The 20,221-nt window shown below is 38.7% G+C and overlaps 1 protein-coding gene across 6 annotated transcripts; it reads right to left on the reverse strand.

Annotated features, from left to right (window-relative positions):
- Nucleotides 1-922: 922 nt before the first annotated feature.
- stx3a (syntaxin 3A) lies at nt 923-18,923 on the reverse strand. Of its 6 annotated transcripts, XR_006378884.1 has the most exons (12): nt 18,514-18,920; nt 11,062-11,136; nt 10,807-10,906; nt 9,418-9,492; nt 9,207-9,277; nt 8,586-8,694; nt 8,426-8,499; nt 6,812-6,946; nt 5,843-5,953; nt 4,415-4,534; nt 1,703-4,055; nt 923-1,612 (listed from the first exon to the last, which is right to left on the reverse strand). XR_006378884.1 is itself a non-coding variant. In XM_044205282.1 (11 exons), exons 1-10 carry the CDS (start codon nt 18,541-18,543, stop codon nt 1,717-1,719), a joined length of 858 nt encoding a protein of 285 aa, XP_044061217.1. In that variant the 5' UTR covers nt 18,544-18,923; the 3' UTR covers nt 923-1,612; nt 1,703-1,716. The 6 variants fall into 6 exon arrangements, 4 of the variants coding, with proteins under 4 accessions (XP_044061217.1, XP_044061214.1, XP_044061216.1 ...); XM_044205282.1 differs by lacking the exons at nt 4,415-4,534; nt 5,843-5,953 and adding an exon at nt 5,443-5,553 and having other exon boundaries at nt 1,703-1,794; nt 18,514-18,923; XM_044205279.1 differs by having other exon boundaries at nt 923-4,055.
- Nucleotides 18,924-20,221: the final 1,298 nt, after the last annotated feature.

Genomic DNA, 20,221 nt, shown 5'->3' on the forward strand with positions numbered 1-20,221 from the left:
GTGTTATACAATGGAAACACTCAGTACAAGTCACACTCACACAAGTACAAGTACCTCAAAACTGTAATCGCATTTTAGGACCACTATAGTAAGGCCAGCACATTATTATTAGAATTATTATTATATTATATTATATACAATATAGAATCACTCTACCGTGTAACAGTGTACCATACTGCCACTTTATGTCTTATCATTCCTATACTGTTATTCCTATATTGCTACTCTAACTGCTGTTTTATATACAGCTACATAGATGATAGATATAGGCTAATAGTACACATCTGCTGTATTTATTTATTCACATTTAAATTATTTTCACATTATGCTTGATTAATTTTTTTGCATGAATGCATAGTAAAATAGATACATATTTATTAAATATACTGTATGTACTATCTCACCTTTGGTTTTGCATGTACATTTCATTTCTGCACACTGGTCTCGGTTTATGTACCATGTCGCTTTTCTAACTTGGTTTGTGTATTTGTATATATCTATTTTTTCCCTACTAACCTGTATCCTACCTATCCTTCTATTACTGTGCTGCTGCAATTTTCCCTCCTGGGGGGGGGGATCAATACACGTAGTTTTATCTCATCTTATCACGGCTCCCCAATTCTGATTATCCTCCAAACACGAGGCAGGAAAACGAACGCACCCTTGTATGTCTCTCCCCCCCGGTTAGGAAGAAGAGCGAGATGGGGGATGAAATGAGGTCACGGAATCCTTTCATACACGGATGTTATGTCGCGCATCGCCATACATTTGCTGTAGCTTTCACTCAAAGTACATGAGGGACAAATACCATGTAAAATGTGTAAGATTGTAGAAAACCAGTCAGAATGGGTCCCTCCATGTAAACAGCTGAGCCATGTTTAAACCTCCCAACACAGGAAGCGAAGCATACACCAACACTTGGTACAACGCACAGAAACATTTTATTACATAACAGGCTTTACTGGGTTGACACACAGCCAGTGAGCGCAGCGACATCCGCTGTTACAGAAAAGACCATCAGTACAAGCATTTCAGCAGCACAGACGTATACAGACAGAGCACACACACACACAACAAAATCAACCACAGTTTATTAAAATTATGACAACAAACAAGTCAGAAAATACTACTTAATTGGATCTTTCTTGACCAGGGCATAAAGTATGTGCAAGAATGGACTTTTGGAGCCTAGGCAGCACAAAAATCATCTTCATGCATTTTTACTTAAAGTGAAAATTAATCCTTCATTTCAGTCACTTAACTTCCTGATTATTTCTCTAATTTCTCTAAATATGACTGTCCCCTCTATGCACCACCAGGAGGCGGTAGACTACAGTCGACCAGATTGGTCCACAATTATCTGGCTGACTGAGCCAGGCAGACTGAGAAAAATCTACACATTTATAACATGTTTTTCAAACACTTCATACAGCAAGAACATTATTTAAAGTCAAATGATTAATAGAAGGGCAAGTGCACAGGACTGATATGGTTCAATTTATTTTTTTGATATTTTATTAGATTTTAAAAGATTCAAATAATGGTCAGGGTAAAAATAGGGGGAGCACCTCAGGAAATGTTCTTTTTCTTGAAACCCTCTTTCCTAGACAGACTACACAAAGACAAAAAAAAGGACATTAATTCAACATGTAGTGTAAAAGAACAGAAGTCACTGAGCTACAGGCTGATGCAGGTGTTTTACCTGTGTAAAACCTTTTATGAGAAGAAGCTGTAGAGATAGGAGAACACAACGATTCCAATGATGGCACAGCACAATGTAATCATCATCTTTTTCTGTAGATTTAATCAAACATAGACAGTTGTCAGACACAAGCTGTCATTGGAATTAGGCTTTAATTCATAAGTCTACACAAACGCAGCCAAACACAATGCGATTATTCACATTTATGGAAGAAATGATTGAGCAAAAGGAGAACAAAGGGTTACACAGGGTTGAGAGAGAGAGAGAGAGAGAGAGTGTGTGTGTGTGTGTGTGTAGAGGAAAAGTGATTTTTTTTTTTAAAAACTATCTTACCTCCTCTTTGACACTTGCACTTGTACGTTGCAACACAGTGGTTAACATGTTGTGTCAACAATCTGCTGACTGATCCATAAAAAACAAACACTCACATAGCTCTTCCATAACATAGTTATCAAAAAGTGTAAAAATTCAGTTACATATTTACATCCTGTCACTCACAAAGGGCAGCAGGGAAAGACATGCATGAGATCCCAAGGAAACACTCAACCAGTCATTAAAAAACATAAAATCTTTAATTTCCTTTAAAATCACTGGAACCTTAATTTAAAACAGTGTACAACAGCTTCAGTTTTGTCTTCTTTCTCTTGTTGCAGCCTGTGCTGATGGCTAAAGTGGTGTTAAGAAAAAAAAGCTTAAATACAAGCATTAGGGTTGAACATTTTAGGACAGAAGCCAAAAGAGCAGACTGCATGGTCCAAAGACCAAGGTGGGGGGGCTCGCACTTTCAAGTGCTCCCCATACAACCAGTGATGGCCCACTTAATGCACATGATGTTTTTACAAATTGTCTTTGCACTACAAATCCCCTAGATGTGGTCAATACCCGTTGCTTTATTTGTCATATTAAAGCCACTGGGTAACAACATGTGCACTGTGGTTCAATAAACTGTCAGTTAGGCACATTAACTCTACCAAGAAAAGGCCAAATTAAATGATGGTGACCAAGTAGACTTAAACTCAGTTGCCAATTTATTAGATACACCTAGCTAAAACTAATGTAGTCTAATACAACAGCCCTGCAATAACCCCTACCTTTATTTAGTTTGGTTTACTGACAACATTCTCATATATTTATATAATACAACAAATCAGGCTTCGTCAGGGACAGATCAAGTCAACGTTTTCTGAAAATATGTACTAAAACTAGAAAAAACACAAAGGTTCAGCTTTTGTTGAAACTGTTTTAGATATGTGTTGATTTAACTTTAATGGTCTTTTTGGAGGTTGTACTTAGTGGTGCTGGTGAACTCTAAACTCTTATACTGAGAGGTGTTTCTAATGTTGGATGGCTAACATTTTACCAGGTTAGTAAAGGTACAAAACAAATATTCATGCCTTTCTCCCAGATGTTGCAGTGTTTGCTTATCTTAGCTCCACCTATCCGTGAAACATAAGCACCATCCTTCACATTTAAAATCAGAACCACTGGGCTCTCTGAATTGAAGAATCATAAGTGAGCACACGGATCCTCTTCAAGTTTAAAAACTGAGCCATATTCAGGGCTAGATATCGACAACACACAAAATAATAACTATTATTTACATGATCATCTGCGCTTAATTACAGAAATAAGACATATTTTGAAATGTGAAAGTGCTGGAACTCCCCAAAACCAACAAAATCCCAATACAGTGAACATACAGTAGCTAGCTTTTCAATCACAAAATGTGTCAAGGCTCATAAAGGCAAGAAATAATGATACGGGAGGTGATCTACAAAGCTTCACAAGGACTTACTGAAAATGCATTTCAGATGACAAACATTGCCAGGCTGATTCTTTGGCATCGAATGTTGAACAATGAAATGTTTAGTGACACTGGAGTGACGTTATGATCAGGTATTTTTCAATTCCCGTTCCCCTTGGCAGAGATACAATACGTATTGTACCTCATGTCAGCTTCAGTCTCATTTCCTCATTTGCAGCAGAGCATCCTCAAACTGTCCGAACCACCTGAGAGAGTCAAACAGACCCTCACAGACCAGGAAGGGCTGTTCTGATTGGACAAAAGTCAAAACGTTTTTATAACTATTACAAGTCTTGTAGATGTTCTTTTCCCCAGAGGTCTAATGTAGCACTAGTCTTTCAGTTGTTGTTTTTAATTGATGAGTTGTACATCTGCAGGAGAGATCACTATCAGTTTTTTCTTTGGCGCACCAGCTGATAGAGGATAGGATGGAGTGTGGATGATGAATAAACTGACTAGACAGCGGCCCTGCTATAGTGTCTGGGTGAGGATGATGATGAGGAGGATGACAACAACCACAGCACAGACTGCACCGATAATGATCACCTTCTACAGAGAGGGAGAAAGAGAGACAGACAAAGGGAGAACAGTGTTAATGACGGGGAACATGAGCAACATCGCTCACTACTAGCACTGCTTCGTTTATTAAGCAGTAACCAGAGGCAAGTGCTGCAGAATAGGATAAAAAACACACACCCAAGAACTTCAAATACACACAAACACACCTCAAGTAAGCCCTCTGGATGGATAGAAAGAAAACACACACACACACACACACACACACACACACACACACACACACACACACACAGCCTGAGGGAAAGAGAGTGCAAACCCTTTTCCAAAGCATGCTTCATACCCACACCCATTGTGGCAGTACAGAGGGTATTTGCTCTAGAGTTACTCACCCTTAGCTCTCCTCTTATTCAAATAGCTCATCAGCTTCGCTTCAATCCAACTGACAACCCGATTATGAGAGCTAGTAAGGCCAGCAAGACCAGCACAACCACCACTATTATCACCACTTTCTGTTGAGAACAACCAAGTATATACAGTACCATCAGGACCAACAATTATGGAATCTACTACTATATGTTATATAGTATTTGTTTTAGTTTTGTATGAGGGAATATGTACAGTATGGCTACAATGGCCATATCAAATATCATGTATTCTCTTTGTAGCTTGGTAACCACACAAACTCAGTGCATCAATCTTGCTTAAGTCTGATAAACCAGTTATGTCTTGGCACAACACTGCTGACTTTATGTTAACCTGTCAATACAAAAGTTATTTTCACACACATGCGGTAACAACCTGAAGCTAACAAGCAATATCAAACCAAAGAATAACGCAGCAGTCATGAGCCATCTGTAAACAAAGACAAAGTTAAGGTTAAAGCTTAAGAGAAAGGACAGAGAGAAAAGAGTGTGGAAGCTGTAAATGAGTGTGTGTTTGTGTGTGTAAGTAGGTGGGAGGGGGTGGTGGTGGTTGTGGTTCTTGGTGCTAGGCAGGTCAGTCAAAGCACAGGGGGTCCACAGGCCACAGTGTGGTGGAGGCTGAGGGGCAGAGCAGGTAGGAGGGTTAGGGGTCATCACGGGTAAGGATCAAGGTGAAGATCAGGGTCTTGATGGTGTGGATGGTCTTCATGTTCTCAGGCAGGTTTCCCAAAAGCATCTTTGCGTTAAAGAGGAACACATCACATTGTGTTGCGGCAAAAGTTGAGCCACATAGATTGTATTATTTAATCAATACAAGGCCAGGCTTGTAAACTTGATCTGACTCAATCTTTGTCCTGTGGCGTCCAATTTAGTCCATTTAATTTTACTATCTTTCACTTCTTTGTAAACCCTTAAGATTGTTCTATTTTAAACGATAAAATAAAACGATTTCCGTTGCTTTTGGGAAACCGCTCTTCCTGACTGTTGTCACTCACACGGCGAGCCTCTTGCTGAAACTTTGCAGCTTTCTTAGTGTCTGCTACAGCCCTCTCAACGAAGCCCACTGACTGGTCCATGTTGCTCTCAATCCTTTCAATCATCCCACCCTAACATGGGGCACGGCGTCAGAAGTGATGAAAAGCATCAAAAGAAAATAAATAAAACAACAGAGAGAGAGAGAGAGAGAGAGAGAGAGAGAAACAAAAAGCAAAGCACACAGAACTCCACAGTTGTGTGTGATAGGCAATGTGCCTGCAGGGCGAGGGAGTGTGATCTCTATGCACACTGTGTGGTGTAAATGTGTCAAAAAAAGTGTAACTCTCTAGAAAATGAGCAGAATAAAAACAGGAAGAGGTCACAAGCAAACTGGTGCAGCAGTTGGCTAAATTACATTACCTTGCGTGCTTTGGTCTGGTACTTTACAGCTTTCTTGGTCTGTTCCTTAGCCACTGTTATATGGTCCACTGACTTAGATACATTCTGCTCTATGTTGTCTACTATGTCACCCTGAAAAACAACACAACACAACAATCAGTAAAATACAGAGCAACACTTAACGAGCAGAAGTATAGTACACTGGTTTAAATACATACAGTAATACATCTGGTTTCAGATCTATTAGAAATTCACAGATCAATATTTTGAAGTTTCTGGTGATCATATTGTCAAAACCTCCACTGTTACTCAAGTGAAGGTCTTCGGACAGCTTCAATAATGACTACAATGTTTTTAATGCCAGGATCAATTTCATGGGAGAAGCATTCATATTTATTTTACTGTTGAATTTCTTTTGGAACAAACCACTTCAAACTAAAAACTGGAAATAAAAAGGGTTTAGAAAAAAAAGTTTCCAGGGAAAAAAAACACAAACAGCAGGAGTGTGGCCCTTACCTCAAACAAGCCTTTCCCTCAGAAAGCATGGCGCAAGCAGCAAGAAATATGTGGTTAGACTTATGTACGCACATATAGAGCATACATACAGTGACTGACTGATCAACAATATGTGTTTGTATTCATTCTAGTGACATCTGCCCTGATGCGTACAATGATGCTTTATTCGTGCATCTTACTAAACGCATTTATGTTGGTTCCATCAATGTTGGGTGAGGAGATGGAGGTGGCAGTGGCAGAGGAGGGTAAAGAGAGGTGTAAGAAAGGCATGGAGCTGGAAAAGAGGAAACAGAGACAGATGCAGATTGACAGTCAGATAGGAAGACATATAAACAGGAGAAAAAGAGTTGGATACAGTCCAGATTGAAGACAAAGCCGTGGGGAAAGGTTAAGGATGAACGCAAAGAGAGTGAATAAATGAATGAAATAGATGAGAAGTTCCTAAAGTAACTGACAGGTGGACGAGGACTATACCTGGCTCTCCACCAGCATGGCGATGTCTACAAACATATCGTGCAGTTCCTTGATGCTACTTTCAAGACGGACAATGTCTTTGTGTCTGGCTTCAATCTCACTCAGGGCTTGTTTAGAAATCCCAGAGTCCACAATCTGCAGAGAGGAGAGGCTTATTGTTACCACTCAGGACCAGCACAGACAGACATGCACAAAAAAAACACATTTGAGTCTAAATGAGGATTTGTCCCTGGGTCACATTTAATATTTTGTCTTTATTTCGTCTGATCAGTGTGGCAGGGATTGGCCATGATCTGGTTAAGTTTGCATCTTAGCTGAAAAGGCAGCTAGCTAAAACATCTCGTAGTGATACAGAGAAATATATAAAATCCGCAGTCACTGCTGCTTTAAAAGGAAATGACAGTTCATTTAATAAAACCTGGCAGCCAGTGTTAGCTCACTGACCAAAAAACATTTTAGATATAAGGGGGGCGGCTGTGGCTCAGTAGGTAGAATCCAATATTTGCAGGGTTGGCGGTTTGACTCCTGGCTCCTCTTGTCCACATGTCAAAGTGTCCTTGAGCAAGACATTGAACTCAAATTGCTCACAATGGTCCGGCCAGTGTATTGCATGGTCGCTTGTCATCATGTGTGAGCGTATGCGTGACGTTGTAAAGCACTTGCAGTCCATTTACCACAGGGGACCTTCCACCTCGGAAAACTAAACCTAATGAAATGTTTAAATGTATAGATTCAATTTTTGTATGTAAATCATAACTGATTAATGCTGTGTCACTGTGCTACTGTTTGCGTTTATGTAATGTTTGACTTACAATGTGTGCTGTGCAGTTTGGATTCGTTGTGCTTTGTTATAGTTTGTTTATATGAGATAACGTATCATAAAAAAGAAGAAATGGGTGCATCTCACACATTTTTTGGGTGCACTCCCTAATTAGATTTTATTATAGCACGCAATGCAGTCTGAAAATTCCACACTTTCAGCATTGATGTTTTGAAACTTTGAGATGTGTTGAGCATTATTGATCACTTTACTGTAGTAGGAAAAGAAAGACAATCATATATATATTTAGTACCGTCTTTATTAAAAACATTAGTATGAGTTACCCTTTCTATTTACATTTATGGTCAGGTTTGCCAGGTTTTAAAAGGCATGTGAGATATTAAATTGTTATCAAATCTGTGAATGTCAAGTCGAGTCATACCTTCTCACCAAAGTAGGCATCTGTCATTCTTGCAGACAGTCTTTGTGCATTTGATGTGATCTTGTTGGCCAGTTCGCAATGCAACTTTCCTGATCTTTACTTGTCCTCAGTCTGCTTTTTTTTTTTTTTAAAGAATTACCCATTGGCTGTTAGATTGTATGTCAAAGGAGGTTTGGAGCACTCAAGAATGCACAAGAAAGAAAACTGACTTTGAGCCCAAATCACAAGCACAGCTAATCTTTAACCAGTTGATATAAGGTGTTTTGAGTTTTACTGAGCAACTGACAGCTTGGCTTTTGAACCACATCATTATCAGTGTCATGGCAGAAGTGAATGTTAGCTTACTGTTAAAAATAGTGGAAATGCACACACACACACACACACACACACACACACACACACACACACTTACCCCTGCAGTAAACACAGCAGCATTGCCACTCTCCAGCATCTCCTCTAGTTCGTCATCTGTTGTTGCTTTTCCAGCTGGAAAGGAAAGGAAAAAGTTAATGACAAAGACGACGGTGGGACCATCACATGACTTTATGGCCATGTCTGTGGGTGTCACTCACTGATCTCTAGCTGTCTCTGAATACGTCCTTTACTCCTCTCCCTGAAGTCCACCTGGGCTTCATTATACTTTGTCATTACCTCCACAAACTTCCTGGACAGCACTGCATGCTGGGAGACAACAGGGAAAAAAATGAATCAGCACATAAGTAATATTGGTGGATGTACCGACAATTTGTCTCAAGTCAGGCATAAACGTATGAACCATGAGACACGTCAAACATATTTTTTTTAGAAACAAACTTTTGCTAATGTTTTAAATAACAATAATGATAATTAGTTTAAAAAAAAGTTAAATTTGTTGCTGTCAGGTTTTAAAAGCACTGTTCTATTTTGTGAATTTTGAAATCTTACATACATACACATAGGCCTATTGCTTTTTCTTCTCTTCTCCTTTCCTTTACCTCAACAATGCTTTGAATATATTGTAAATTTTTAGTATCCATACAGTTCTGTATACGAACATGGTCATGCCAATAAGCCTGTTGAATTTGAGGAAAAATATAAGATCTCAAAATAATAAGTAATTAGTCCTCACATGCAATATCAAAAGTGCTTACATTCTACATAAGAAAAGAGGGTTCCTGTGAGACCAGTGTTAACTTCAGATGGACATCATTTACCTGTGATTTACGTATCCGCATGTCAGCTGACACCCTCTCCTGCTCTTCTGACTCCAGATTCCTCTCGATGGCTGGGAAGCAATCCAAATGACTGATTTGTGATTCAGCTTAAAATCAACTACACATAACTGTTTAATTCTTTAGTAACATTTAACATTAAACATCCCCATTATTCTCACTGACAAGCTGTGGTAGTGGTAGGCAGACTCACTCTTGAGTTTGTTTCTTGCATTGTTGGCCATCTTCTTTATGTCATTGGTGATTGCCTCCAAGTCATCCTGTGTTTCTGGGAAGGAAGAGACATGTGGCAATAAACAGCTACGGATGTTTGCAATGCGGTGAGAGAGCCACACTTGTTGCAAGTACAAATAAACTGACAATGGTCTCAAAACAAGTTAACATTTAAAATCATGCTAGGGAAAGATCTTAAGTTCTCTCGCTCTTAAGTTTTCAAACCAGCAAAGCTGCATTTATTGACATATTTTATAATGTTCTTTTAAAGGGTTCTGTATATGAGATTCTGAACATTAATATAGCAGCAAACAACTATTTGCTATGTAAAGATATGGTGTCCTGAGCAGAGAATGATATCACACCCCCTCTGTGTGTGTTGTTATCAGAGCTTCTCTGTGCTTTGTTCATATAGCCGGTCCGGCCGCATGTGCATGTTAGTGCATGTGAGTCTCTCCCTGTGAAGCTGTTAGAAGAAACTATGTGAGGAGAGCGATTTAATGGCCGGTTTCAGTCGAGTTTGAATGAAGTGTGTTTAACGATGGTCTGTGAGGTAAAATTATTGTTTTTTCCCCCAATGGAGTCTGGTGGCAGGCAAGAGCGATAAAACAGCCTTTTCTGGTTATACAAAAAGGATCTTACTGTTTAACAAAAGGTCTCTCTCTGTAGGGATCCTTTGCATAATGTTGTCAGACACTTATAATTAACAATCTGAGCCTGTCAGTGGCAAAAACAAGCACTTTTAGTGGACGTACTTCGACTGGCACATTTGTCCAAAGCAGCCACTGCAGCCCGTTTTGCGGCTGAGGCTTAGAGTCAGAATATTTCGGTGAATTAAGGATTTATTTCGACCAAACCAGAGTTGGTGACTGTTGGAAAAGTGGAAAGACTGTCAAAGTGAGTTTTATTTTGTTTCTGTCCAGGATGAATGAAGTGTGTTTTACGATGAGCTGCGAGGTAAAATTAGTGTTTTTCCTCAATGGAGTCTGGTGGTCTGTAGCACCCGTTTGTTTTGGTCTGAGATGCTGGTGCTCCAGTGCGACATTTAGTGGCAGTGAATGTCGCTTACAGCTCCTTTAAGAAAATCACATACAACAAAATGTAGATTACTGATTCACTTTTAAGTGAAAACCATCAGTGGCTTTTCTTTGGAGTTCCTCTTTGCAAAAGTCAGACTTAATTCAATTTGGAATGCAAAAAATGCAAGTAAACACAGTTTGTAAAAGGAAACATTAGTAAGGAGTTAGGGTTAGGTAAGAAAAACATCCCATATGACCCTAAGTGAGAAAGGTGAGGTGAATACATTGGCCGAAGAGAGAAAAAAAGGGCAGGTCCAGGAAGAAAAGCTGGTAGTGGTAAGGTATCTTACTCTGATCTGATGTGGGGGCAGATAGGATGACCGAGTAAAGCTTTTTGACTTCAGCCACGTTGTTATCAATTTTATCAATACTGTTCCTGATGTCCTCAATCTGAAACAAACACACACATACACACACCTTAAATCTCAAATGTATTCAAATGACAAAAAAGACATTCACAAACATGCATGCCGTCATACATACAAGTGAAGAAGTAAGAGAAGTACAGCCCCCACACACCGATACACTGATATAGTGACACTGACCTGACCGAAGAACTCGTCCATGAAGGCTGCGTTGTCCACAGCAATCTCCACCTCGTCGTCATCTTGATCACACGTCTAACAGGATAAAAGTAAAGGATGTATCAAAGTAGTACTAGTACAGTCCCAGCTGGCCAGAGAGAACGTGTGAAGGGTATTGCATATTAGTCTAAAGCCCAAAGTATAAAGCATGTCATCAACACCTCTGGATTACAGATTCATTCAGATTGTGTTCACCAGGGTAAAAACAGAAAAGGAGACACCTCTGTGTGCCTGTATAGAAATGTATGTCCACTACTTATTATTCATCTTCTATTTTATTGAACACATCTAAAATCCTTTTAATATATGTGTCTTTTTTTAAATCACCTTGAGTTCTTTTGTATCTTCCCTTAATGCCTTTTTAGGTTTTATATAAAAGAACTTAAATCGCCTGGTTGTTGAAAGGTGCTCTACAAACAAACTTGCCTTGCCTTTAGGAGAAAAGCAGATAACAATCCAACTGTTGTACTGAAATTACAACAAGAAGTTAAACAAAATCAGCCTGAGGCCAACACAAGGTTCCAGTTTAAAACTCATTCACAACCCTGCCTTTGTACAACAGACAGCATGCCTGATGGTTTTTGTGTTTTGATGCTTTGTGAACGCTCCATTTCCTATATAAGGCTAGGTATCGATTAAAGTTTTGATACCGATGCCAATACAAAACCTGAATTTCAGTAGTGATACCAAAAAAATACTTTTTTAATATGTTACTTTGACTTATAAAAACAACAAAAAAAAGCCAAACTTCTCAAATGCATCAGGACCATTTTCTTGTCGTTTTGTCGTTACAGTGAGGTTGCCAGGCAAAGTAGAGACTCCAGGAAGTTACTGGTCCCAGCTAAAAAAATTGTCTGGGACATAGCTACCCGTAAAACCACAACCTGTCATTTGTACTTTGTACAGATTAAACAAAGGTGTTAACTAGTCAGCTTTAGAGGTGCTGGCAGATTTTGTTACCTATGGGCAGAGCCAGGCTAGCTGTTTCCCCCCGTTTCCAGTCTTTAACCGGCTGCTAGCTGTAGCTTCATATTTACCGTACGGACATGAGAGTGGTAATAATCTCCTCATATCACTTTCAACAAGAAAGTGAATAATCATATTTCCCAAAATGAACTATTTCTTTAATTCTGTCACAACACTGAGCAGCTGTATAAGAACTTTGCCCATTTAAAATACAGTTAAAAATGAGTAAAATTATGTTTTAAACCAGGAAATTAAAGAATCAAAGAACAAGAATAAGTCAAAGACCAAGTAAATACAAATAGGAATCTGAGAAAGCAATCAATGCCAAATGGATACATTTCAGTCAGCACTCGCATAAAGTATTGAGATTTGATACCAAAGCCTTACTCCCAAGTCTTAAAAAACATATAAACACAAACTAATAATAAAGTCTGAGTTTTTATAGCCAATACCAATATTTCTGACAGAATTCTGAAGACTTATATTTCGTGAAAATACTGTGTTCTAATCATGTCCAAAAATACTGAGTGATTCTCTAGAAATGTGTTTCTTGTCATAGTGGAAACCTCACAGAACAGTTATTTAGACCATAAACTACCACTTACTAATAGAACTGCAAGATATGGTAAAAAGATATGACAGATATTGCGATTGCGATATGATTCACAATTAGTGGGAATGATCATTTTTCATCACAATTTTCATTTTCACTTCATTTGTTGGGGTCTGTACCAAACAAACGTGTTTTCTTCCATCTGGAGAGCAAGATTGATAGGCCAGGGCATCTCTGCAGCACTACAGTGCTTCATTATAACGCAGTTTTGTCACACATTTTACCTTTATAAAATAATTGCAGCTTTTGCGATTTGGATATTGCACTTAGGCATATTGTGATTTCGATAATATTTAGATTAATTGTGCAGCCCTACTTCCTGGTTAGCAGCTCAGCATGATACATCAGCCAGAAATATAGGTCTGACCCTGATCAACCGACACCGACTACATTTTTGGCAGAAAGCTTCACTCTGATGAAGTCATAAATATGTCACAAGGGACAGTCAGTAAACACAGGGCAGTGCCGCAGGTTGGCCACAAAGACCTCAGAATTGCCGGTGAATATTTACATGGTGAGGGACTAGGGCCGGGCTCCAGGAACTCAACCTGTTTTCAACTGACTTTAAGAAACCACAGCTAAGGTACAGTGTAAACAGACATCATAGGGGCATGCTGTGACAGTGTTAGATGGATGAAAAAAAGACAGAAGTAATGAGCAACAAGGGACATTAAGCTCACTTTGTTCCTCCTTTTAAGTACTTGTACAAATGTGTTTTCACTGAGCACCTAAGGACTGTTGCTGGACGACTAAACACGCAGTAGTTTGTGTTTCTGTTTTGTAATGGCTGACTGAGATTCTGAAGTCTGGGCACTTGACTTTCCTGGAGAAAGTCAGCCTGGATCAAAGTCAAGGCTTGGAAAATGTTAGCCAACGCACCTGTCGACTTCCCTGCTCTCTGATATCACCTGACGCGGCCTCAATCTCTAAACTAGTAATCTCAATAAATATCAATATTACACTTAACTTATGCTGCACTAGAATATCTCTAACTATAATTAATCTTTAACTTGTACAGGGAGTGGGAGGGAAATTCCTGTTATAATCATGTGTTTCCAATACACACATAGACGTGCTTTATGTTATAACATTACAATGTTGAAGGTTTTGTGAAACTGAATACGAGAAAGCTCATTATAAAAGAGTTTAGCGTAGAGAGCCCCCTTCTCCCTGCGTCAGTGTGCTCTGAGAAAGTTATTAATGTATCTTAGCATAACAGCTATAACAGAGATATGTGGGACAATTAAGGAGCAGCTGGTGGATGGAAGATAGGAGGAGAACAATGTCAATAACACCTTGAGTGAAATCATGTGCTTCCTGCTGTTACAATGAATATATGTGCATTTTTCCAAAGTACTATAATAGCTGAAGAGAGACTGTCTTTTTGTGTAATGCTGCTCTTGTTTGCAAGCAATAAAGATCTACTGAGATTCAAATATTGTGTTACCTGGTATTTGACAGCCAACTCTCACCTGCACTAGACAAGAACTGATATTTCAGTTGCCACTACAGGAGTTACACTGTTGCTTGTTGGGTTACACTATGCACAATACAATGTTTAAAAGGAACTTGGAGCTAGAGCTGCAACAATTAGTCGATTAATCGAGTAGTCGGTTGACAGAAAATGAATCGCCATCTACTGATAATTGATTTGTCAAGCAAAACTGCCAAACATTTGATGGCTCCAGCTTCTTAAATGTGAACATTTTCTGCTTTTCTTTGTCATATTTGATAATAAACTGGTTTTTTTCTTTTGTTTTTTTTCTTTAGTCGTGGACAGTTGGTCAAATAAAACAAACCATTTTAATAAATCACCTTGGGCTGTGGAAATCATAATGGGCGTTTCTTTTACTATTTTTATTTTATGAAGAAAATTATTACTCGAGAAAATATTCAGCAGATTAATCAGTAATGAAAATAATCAGCACTTGCAAGCACGTCATTCTTTCTGTTCAAATGCTGAGTTTTAGACGGTCTTTAACCTTCTACCCCTCACCTAAAATTTGAATTGCAAATGTAGCCTATTTGGTTCAGGCTGCTGTAACTAACAACAGTTGTGAACAGAGAGTTCCCTGGGCACACACACTCTGGCACACTGCTTGTTTTTAGGCCTCTCAGTGAGCTACAGCTGTAGCACTCTGGCCCAAACATTATGCTCCCTCACACAGCATTTCTGCAGTAGTGAGATAAGAACAAGCAGTCACTTCCTTCCAGTGTCTCTCATTCAGCAAAAATAAGGGGAAAGAGACTGACGTGTGCAACAAATGCTTTAACAAGCCAAACAGACAAAGGCCCCACACACAGGCTCTTGCTTCTATGTAACAACAGTTTGATACTGACAGGAACGGTCAGAGAGTGACTTTAACCTAAGTCGTAAAGAAAATGGCTACAACATTCCTTGTTAAACTCACTTGCTCATCTTGTGACTCAACTTGGAGACGCCTATTACTGTTAGAAGACATGAGGCTTGCTCTATCACTTGGATCAAAATATTATTCATAATACATTACATACTTTTATTGTTTCTAACCACTACATGTGGGTTGGAAGTTGTTTTAATACACAGTGCAACCCTTCATGATTAGTGAATGCATGTACGGTAGAAATTGACATTAACCAGTATTTTACAGCATTTTCTGCAATATTATTTAATGCCACGGGGAAAAAAAACACCCATCCTCTAATCATTATTTTTTAAACAAATTGTGAACAAACTAGATTTAATGCCACTCTGTGCAACTGTGCCAAAATGTTGACTGACATAGGGAACCATGAACCAAAATGCTATAATCTCATGCTTACTTATATGAAGATTGTGTAATCATCAAAACCTTAAAGACACACTGGATAACATTCGAACAACTAGATATCAAGATTAGAAAAATAGAATACAACATCAGTGCATGAGTGATGATGGATTTCTTAGCTTGGATGCCAGCGTGTTACTTTTATTCAAATCACTTCATTATGCTTGCTCTGCATACAAAGTACCATATGCCATGTTGCATAATTCCCCTCAACAAGGCAATGACAAGTACAAACACTGAGCTCATCCTATCAGCCTCTACTATGTCAAAATATATGTTGAGCATATATTCATACAAGCACAATAACTACCTATGACCTGTATGACTTATTATCATGCACAAAATGTACACACAATCCAGCAAGTTTGACTCCAGCCATGGCCATGTTGAATATCCAACCCTCTACCTCACTATCTCTCCTGTTCATCTTAAAAGAAACTGGGAAGTGTTTAACTGTCAGACTTTGTCTCTGAGGATCATAAATGACGAAACAGTACTGGACAATACACTTTACTTGGAGGTTGAGAAAGAAGACAAGGGTGTTTGAAGGCTAAACTGAGCTAAAAAGTCAGTCATATAGAGTACAAATAATGTGAAGTAACACTTGTAGAGCTGCAACGATTAGTCAATTAATCAATTAGTCGATTGACAGAAAAATAATCTGCAGCTATTTTGATAAACAATGAATCATTTAAATCATTCTTCAATCAAAAATGCCAAACTTTCCAGAGTTTAAGCTAGTCATTTGTTGCTTCTCATAGTTATATGTAATCATTTCAATAAACTGAATATCAAAACAAGCAATTTGAAGACATCTTCTTAGGTTTTGGGAAATTGTGATGGTTATTTTCCACTGTTTTTTGACATTTTATAGACTATAAATCGAGAAAATATTCTGAAGATTTATCAATAATAAAAATTATTGTTAGTTGCAGCCTTATGCACTAGATTTCCCCACGGGATGATTTATAAAATGAGCCACTTGGTTATCACAGCAGCAGGACAGGGACCTGGGGCCAGATTTAACAGCAGCATGGTGACAGAAGCCAAAATACTCTGTCAGGACTAATGCAATGCTGAAATCTGACAAGGGATTTAAAAACTCCATGTGCCACAGAAGAAGCCATGTTAGCTCCTTTACAATTTCCCCCATTCATTGTGCTGATATCTGAGCCTGGTGGGGTACCGTCATTACTTTGCTGCCCCACCTGTAGTGCAGTGTGAGGAAACACTGTACACACAAAACTGAAGAGAATATTGCTTTGACTGAAAGCACATTTGAAAATCCCACGAGGGAACTGGAACAGAAAGCCTGAATTATAGAAACCTGCTACGGAGTTAAAGTCAGCCTTCAGTCTGGCTCATGGTAATGAAATATGGCAAACATGGCTACAGTATCAACTTATGTTCTTGGTATTTTTAAATGCTCTGAGCAAGAAAATGTATTTGAAGCTTACTAAACAGCATGCAGTGTAAGCTATCACATGTGACCATAGCTCCAGGTTAAACTACAAGTGGGCCTTTCTTGTTGCTCTTCTTTCCCACAATTCAGTACATCAGGTGATGTGATCACACCGGTGGTGGCATGAGCCCACATTCACATGAACACACACCAATATACAGCCTAGATTACTGCCAGCAAGTTAAACATTAGATTAGGAGAGTCAAGGAGGAAAGTAAAGGCAGTGTGTGAGTGTGGATAAAGAAGAAACATAAGGAAAGAGAGGAGTAAAGATTGGAAGAAAATAGTGGGATGGAGCCAACCAGGACAAGAGAACATAGTTTTACAGATCTTAACTTAACAAATGACTGTCCCACTTCACTTGGTATCTGTACTTCCTTTACCTGAAAAGAAGCCAGCTGTGAGATACAGACATGGGGAATACCACAGTTCAGCAACTTAAACACAGCAAATATTTGGCCAGCAGTTTCAGGTGGCTATGGCAACACATCCCGACTTGGTTTACAATTGGATCAAGGCCTCACACCCAAAGTGCAGAGACTCAATTAACTCAATTTTGAATGGGGAAATTATGAATAAATACAATATATGTTTCTGTTGCGAATGACTTCTCTGTTGCTGCTGTATTAGATTTGTAATCTGACTGTGACGGCTAAATCCAAAAAGGTATAGAGGATTTTGTTCAGTCCATCCCAACTGTAGATACTGTATCCATTTGTCCAAGGTGACATCTTGAAACTGCTAGTTTTGTCCAGCAAACAGTCCAAAACCAAAAGATTTTCAATAAACGTTGATATAAAACAGAGAAAAGCAGCAAATCCTTACATTTGAGACACTGGGACCAGAGAATTTTGACATTTTTGCTTGAGAAATTACTTCAACGATTAATCGGTTATCAGAATCTTTGCCGATTAAATTTCCGCAGATCAACTAACCAAATAACTGACTAATCTTTTCAGCTTTAATGGCAACTGGTAATAAGTGAAAATGAAAACAGATTGATTTAGCTTTTCTCATTTTCAGTTGAGACCACCCAATGGTAAGGCTGAGTAAATATATTAATATTTGTACAGATCTACATCATATTATAGGAGCACCAACCTAAATATGCGCCTTTTAAAATGAAATCTGGTAATACATTTCAACTAATAACAATTACACTATTAATTACACAACATTACAATAAGTTAGAGCTCTCACACTTAATAGTCACACCATACAACATGGCTGCATATAAAGAAACGGAAAATGATGTCTGAATTACTTTTACCTAACATCCCCATTTCAAATCACTTTCCAGCCTGCAGTGTTACTACATCCATCATATGAATGTCATCACATGGTACACTATTGGTTCAAATGGTTAGTATGTTATGTGTCAAGAATTTAAGGTAAATGCTTAAGTAAAAGTGAAAATATTAAAAAGATTTTTTTTTTTTTACTAATCTTAACCTCTCATTTCTTCCATATAAAATGTTTTTCAGAGGTTCATTGAAGTGTACAGAGAGACAAAACTGAAAAAAAGACGCTGTAAGGAAACTTAACATTTCCTGGACACTACTTACCGCTCTAAGTTGCTCCAATCGGTCCTTCATGTTTTAGACGGTTAATTTAACACCTTTAAACCAAAGAGACAACCACAATATTGTGTAAAATGGCTCAAAAACCAGTCCCAATCTCTGAATTCCTCAGCCAGCTGGCAAGCTAGCTGTCCGGCAGAAACCCACCGCCAGAAAGAAAAACAATTAAACTCCTCAAAAGTCTTGACAGAGGTATCTGAGAAAACGACTTTTTCTGAAAAGAGTCTTTCCGTCGTTTTTCCATACAATATGGCTGCTGGGTTTAAAACCAGTGTTTTTCTTTGCTAAATCTCCTCGCCCAGGGGATTAAAACAACAGTTGTGTGGAGCCGTATAATCTGCCTCTCCTCTGGCCACCAGTAATCATTCTAAAACGCACTTTTCTGGATCACGCATGCGCAGACAAGTCCCTGACACACTGAGATGAAGCCACGCCCTGAGCCACCTGCACCGATGATGCATTCAGGTGTTGTAGGAATCATAACTATCTTTAACTACTTCACCGCTTCAACGTCGGCATGCCCAGGGAAATCAGATGAAAAGGCCACGAGGCTTAATCTGGCACCTTGACATGCTGTCAATTAATGCAATCTACACTGTGTATTATTTGAAAAAAATGACCTGGGGTGCACATTAGTACACTGTCTTCTGTTTGAAGACTGTTTTTATTTACAGGCAACTATCATACAAAAAGTGCAAACTTTGTAGTCACGGAGGTGTGTTAAATGCATTGAGGTCCATTCATTAAAATTCAGATTAAACCAAATTAATCTAAATTAAATGAAGACTAATTGAAAGTCTTTCTTCACATCTAATTAAGGTGCCAAACTGCTGAACAACACAATGATGAAAGCAGGTTGACAACAATCTCACCACAAGGTCCACTCTGTAACTGTTCTAGAGCTTTTGATCATATCACACTACCTTCCTCAGCAGATAGAGCTGTACATTTGTCATGGAATTGTAATTGTAGCACTCGAAGGACTTTCCCTCCATGTTGGCTTAAGACTTGAGATTAAAAGTTCATTCTTGACCTTGGAAACTGCAGTTTACAAAATAATCTCACTGCAAAGTCCACTTCCTCAGCAGGAAGATCAGGGTAGGTTAATAGTGAAAGCAGGGTTTGGAGCCAGTCCATTTAGATTTGTGGATGTGAAATTTACCCAGAAAGCAACTGAATTATGTAGGAAATATTTACTCCACCCCATAAACCACAAAGTACAGCATCATGTCAGATACATCTGCACATTACCCATTGTCTTCTCTTGATGTCTTCCTTTCAGTGCGCTCACTTGTGATAAAATGTATGACTAGAATAAGTGGGCCCCTCTGGCCTTTTGCATGGGGACTAAATAAGAGCAACAGAATAAGTTCAAATCCAACACGTCCTCTCATAACCAATGAGAGGACGTGTTGCTATGACAAACTCAGTTTATGAGGAAAGATTGGTCCCTGAGAAGAGTACAATACAGGTAAATGCTTTAACAGGACTGACAGTACAGAGTCAGCAATGCCAATAAAACATTAGAAATTCAAAATAAAACTGCCCAGACTTGTTTTGAATTTTCAAAGTGGTGCTCAACATACATTTTGTCACTTGTTTTTATTTAGCTCATTAATTTTGTCTGTAGGCTAGCAAATGTATTAACTACACTTTACTGCACAGTTTCATATTCCAACTCATGCTCCCAATC

Source organism: Siniperca chuatsi, linkage group LG8 (genome assembly GCF_020085105.1).
Source record: "Siniperca chuatsi isolate FFG_IHB_CAS linkage group LG8, ASM2008510v1, whole genome shotgun sequence".
NCBI lineage: Eukaryota > Metazoa > Chordata > Actinopteri > Centrarchiformes > Sinipercidae > Siniperca > Siniperca chuatsi.

Bases quoted from the DNA above. Each gene is read 5' to 3' on its own strand.
- stx3a (XM_044205279.1), bottom strand. From the start codon at position 18,543: ATGAAGGACCGATTGGAGCAACTTAGAGCG. The intron at 10,907-11,061 runs GTCAGTGTCACT...TGTTTGTTTCAG, and splicing joins TGGACGAGTTCTTCGGTCAG to ATTGAGGACATCAGGAACAG. The intron at 4,535-5,842 runs GTAATGTAATTT...TGTTCTCAACAG, and splicing joins ACCAGACCAAAGCACGCAAG to AAAGTGGTGATAATAGTGGT.